Source organism: Rhopalosiphum maidis, chromosome 1 (assembly GCF_003676215.2).
Source record: "Rhopalosiphum maidis isolate BTI-1 chromosome 1, ASM367621v3, whole genome shotgun sequence".
Lineage (NCBI taxonomy): Eukaryota > Metazoa > Arthropoda > Insecta > Hemiptera > Aphididae > Rhopalosiphum > Rhopalosiphum maidis.
Window position 1 is genome coordinate 19,273,485 of NC_040877.1, and position 4,397 is coordinate 19,277,881.

At 23.0% G+C, this 4,397-nt stretch overlaps 1 protein-coding gene across 1 annotated transcript; it reads left to right on the forward strand.

Moving 5' to 3' along the window:
• The first annotated feature begins 1,667 nt into the window (after nucleotides 1–1,667).
• LOC113549204 (zinc finger HIT domain-containing protein 3) lies at nucleotides 1,668–3,755 on the forward strand. Its single transcript, XM_026950397.1, has 3 exons — nucleotides 1,668–1,885; nucleotides 2,730–2,869; nucleotides 3,425–3,755. Exons 1-3 carry the CDS (start codon nucleotides 1,818–1,820, stop codon nucleotides 3,598–3,600), a joined length of 384 nt encoding a protein of 127 aa, XP_026806198.1. The 5' UTR covers nucleotides 1,668–1,817; the 3' UTR covers nucleotides 3,601–3,755.
• The last annotated feature ends 642 nt before the right edge of the window (nucleotides 3,756–4,397 follow it).

The window sequence follows — 4,397 nt, forward strand, 5'->3', positions numbered from 1 at the left end:
AAAAAACTGCAAAGAAGTTTTAATACCTTGGGCTTGATACTCTTTAAATGAAACCTTAACCCATTCGGCCACCACTACTGTTGGAATTATGGGAGCGTAATAAGGTTGTTAAGCCCATGTAGTAAACCCACGTTAAAATCGTTTTCTTCATGTTGATCCATTTTTTTAATGTTGGCCGGGGGCCCCATTTTAATGATTAATTATGTCATATGGACAATTTTATAAGTTAAAGCTTGCTGTAACTTTTTCAATTTGAAAAAACATTCCGGAACTCAAAAAATCAATCATCAAAAACCTTCTGGCAATTACGAACAATTAAAAAAAAATTTGAGCCAAATCGACCCAGCCGTTCTCAATTGATGAATTGTTATACATTTTTGGATCCATTTATATATATATATATAAATAGTGTTGTAATGTCTTGGGATGGAAAAATGGTAAGTCCGTCCGTGTACTTACTGATAAAGTGTCAACAAAAGTGACCTTTCAATATGTTTTAAGTACGATTGATTTGAATATTTTACTTAATAAAGGGAGAACAGAGATTGTTCGGTAGTTAGTAATATCTGCCAGATTTCCTGATTTTAAAATCAGAGTAACACGGCTACATTTCCAAATATCTCCTCAGGCAGGAAGTGATTTGTTAAAAAGAGGATATTTAATATCCTATTGGTGAACTGAGTACATCAAGGAACGATAAAAAGAGAAGCAGCTTCTCCATCAGGACGGAAACTACGGGTATATGATAATGATTCAAGAGATACAAATACCTCATCACTCGTAATCATGGATTAATATATTATAATACTCGAAATGAAGATTTGACAGAAATATAAAAAAGTAAATCTATTTCAGACATAATATGTGGGTCAACAAAAATGGAGTAAAAGTAAGATATAAACAAATTTATAAATTTGTCATCGGAATAAGCTTTAATTTCACCAAAATGGACTTAATTTGGAATGTTCCAAGGAAGGATATAGCGTACAAATTTCCAAAAAGATTGTAGTTATATCTTATATATAGGTAAAAGGCAATCCATGGTAATGTAATTTATGCTATACATTTTTAAATTAAACGTACATTTATCCTTTGAAAAAATCATTAAATATATCCAGGTCAGGACAAAAATAACACCACGAGGGTGGACAAAAACATATTAAATTTTTGACAGAATTTTTTTCAATTGGCTGTGGTACATACATATTACATTTTTTTTTAATTCAATGTTTATTTGCTCAGAAATAAAAAACATGAAAATTGAATACTAAACAAATCATAAATTTTTTTTTAAATCAAATAATAATGCTGGGTTTATTATACTATTTAAAATTTAAGCAAATTAAATTAATGCAATGCTTTAATTAAAAAATATTTATTTTTATTTTATTTAATAATAATGATAGACAAAAGATAGTAATAGAACATTTCAAAAATTTACTACTCAATCACAGAATAAATTTATAATTTATATATTATTATTCTGCGACTCAATTATCACGTAATCTACTTATCTACTATATTTAACATAGACATATCACAAGACATATTAATATGTCTATGATATTTAAATTACAGACTATTTATCATTATTCCTTATCATCTACAATTAAAAGTCACAGATAACAATAATTTTTACAAACACGTTTTTTTTAAGATTAAAAAAATTCTGAAGTAAAGAAAAAAATACATAAATATTTATTAATTTATTATGATTCTATCCTTATTAGTTTTCCAACTTTTTGTTTTTATTTAATATTTATAAAAATAAGTTGAAACTGAGTCATTTAATAAATTGTTTTTAGCACAAAAGTGAAATGAAGTGTAATATTTGTGAAATTAACAAATCCAAATATAAATGTCCAAAATGCAGAAACGTCAAGTAGTGAGTATTAATGTTTAAATAATTCTATACAATTTTTTTTAAATTCTATTTTATTCAGTTTTTAGAATTTGGGTAAAATCACTCGCTCATCTTAAAAAATATCAGGTTCAAGAACTTGTTAAAAAAATATTTTCCAGATATTGGTAAAACAGTATTTGGATAAAATAATTTTATAAATGTTATGTTATGACATTAATTATAATAATATGATATAATATAATCAAAGCTCACCATACTCAATTTACGATGTGTACAGTAATTACATATTTTTGATATTAATAAAACAATCAATTTTCAAACTCAGTAAGACAATATTTATTTTTATTGAAAAATTCAATAGTTCAATACAATTGGTCTATGTTAAACAGAAACATCTTTAAATTTAAACAATAATACTAATAATGTGACTAGTAAATAATGCTGACTAAACAAAACATCATGGCGTGAATTGGGTACTTTTGAGTTATAGTACACCAGGGATCAAAAATAGAAGTAGAGAAATTCAAAGTTTACTTAATGCCTTTCTAATTTTATAGTAGTCTATTAATTTAAATAACATTTCACAATATCTGTTTCTTGTATTTAAATTATTATAATTCCTAAAATGTATTACTTTATTAGTATATGTATTACTTAAATTAAAGATAAAAAATTTAAAAAAAAAAACAATTTTTCTAAATTTTTAAATGTATATATTTTGATCTAGAATTAGATAAAACATATAATTTTTCATGTTTTTATTAAAATATTCATTGATAGTAAAAATTCTAATTATAATTGATACGATTATTTTTATAGAATAATAAATTTAATTAATTAATCAAAAAATGTATTATTTTTAAAGTTGTTCAGTTGCATGTTATCAAAATCATCTATCAGGTGATTGTACAATAAGCAATCATGATGCATCAGTTGAAATGGTGAAAAATGAACAAATGTATCCAACTGAAGACACAATCCCATCAGAAAAATTAAATTTACTTTGTATGTATAACTTAACTTGGTATTTATCTAATTCTTGTTATGTTTAAGTTTTATTATTAGTAACATTTATGATTAACCAAACTTTAATTAGATGTATGTAATTAAAATCAATTCAAGATGCTTTCAATCTGGCATTGTTATTAACATGTTCACTACCACAGTATAATTTAGAAAGTCGTTTAAGAAAAACCTTACATAAACAATAAATAAAATATACCTACAGTAAATAATACTAATATATCTAAAAAGAACCCTATAACAAATATAACAAATATGGTTGATATGTGGCTATGAATGTATTAAGTTTTATTTTAAACTTGATATAATTTAAACAGTTAAACTTTTAACTCACTTGAATTATTTTTTATTATTTAAAAATATTCTAATTTTTAGATTTCTAATATATTTAGATATTTATTTAAAAAACTATGTACATATTTTAATTTAATTGAATAATAAGTTTACAATTATTAAAATAAGTAGAGGTTATAAAATATTATTTAATAACTAATTTATTTTTCTATTGATAAATTATTTTAATTGTTTTATTTTTAGGTTATGATAATCGTCTAAGAGAATTAGTTTCTAATTCTTATTTACAAAAATTATTGGAAAAAATAGACAATAGTACTAGTCCCAATGAAGAATTGGAAAAAGCTATGATTGAACCTATATTTGAAGAATTTGCTAGAAGATGTTTGGAAATTGTAAAGGATGAAAATACAAATTGAAGTATAATTAATAAATCATTGGCAAATTATAAAAACTTTACTATGTTAATAAATTTAAAAACATCATATTGTTTCCTTAATTTATGATTTTAATCAAAAGGAAAAAGTTGACTGAAAACTAATTATATTAATAATATAAGATAGTATTCTTGAATGTAATAATTTTATTTTATTTATATTTTAATAAGTATTTTTAGACAATTCAGTTGTAACCATTTATAAATTTCTTTTGTTAGTCAAAAAGAAAAAATAATATTCCTGTTTGTTCTTCCTTGATGTCTCATTAGTGTTTAATAGCCGATAGGGTTTGGTATGAGAAGCTGCATTTTAAACTAAAACTTGTTCTTCCTCTAACATACTATTTGCTGATTAAATAATGTCTCATTGACTATTAGTGTCAAGTCAAAATGTTTTCTTCTTTATTTTAATAAAGAATTTAAAATTATAGAATTAATTATAAAAAAATGGAACCAAAAATGAATAGCAATTCATCAATTGAGAACGGCTGGTCCAATTTAGCTCAATTTTTTTTTTAATTGTTCAAAAAAAAATTTTTTAATGATTGATTTTAAGTTCCAAAATTTTTTTTTTTGCAAAACAACGTTTGCTGGGTCAGCTAGTTTAATGTATAAATTTATTTAAAATTGTATTCAATTAAAAATATACTTTATAAATCTTTATTTTTATGACATATTTCTTAAATTTTAAAGCATTATCTCATTCATTGATATTTATAATTTCTCAGTGTCTAACCTTTCTATTTTTAAACATTTACAAACAATTTTTTTTTTAATTTG

What these genes read in the sequence shown, in the direction of transcription:
- LOC113549204 (XM_026950397.1), top strand. Translation starts at nt 1,818, where the DNA reads ATGAAGTGTAATATTTGTGAAATTAACAAATCCAAATATAAATGTCCA. An exon ending in AAATGCAGAAACGTCAAGTA is followed by an intron (nt 1,886 to 2,729) that starts GTGAGTATTAAT and finishes TTATTTTTAAAG; the next exon opens with TTGTTCAGTTGCATGTTATC. An exon ending in AGAAAAATTAAATTTACTTT is followed by an intron (nt 2,870 to 3,424) that starts GTATGTATAACT and finishes TTTTATTTTTAG; the next exon opens with GTTATGATAATCGTCTAAGA.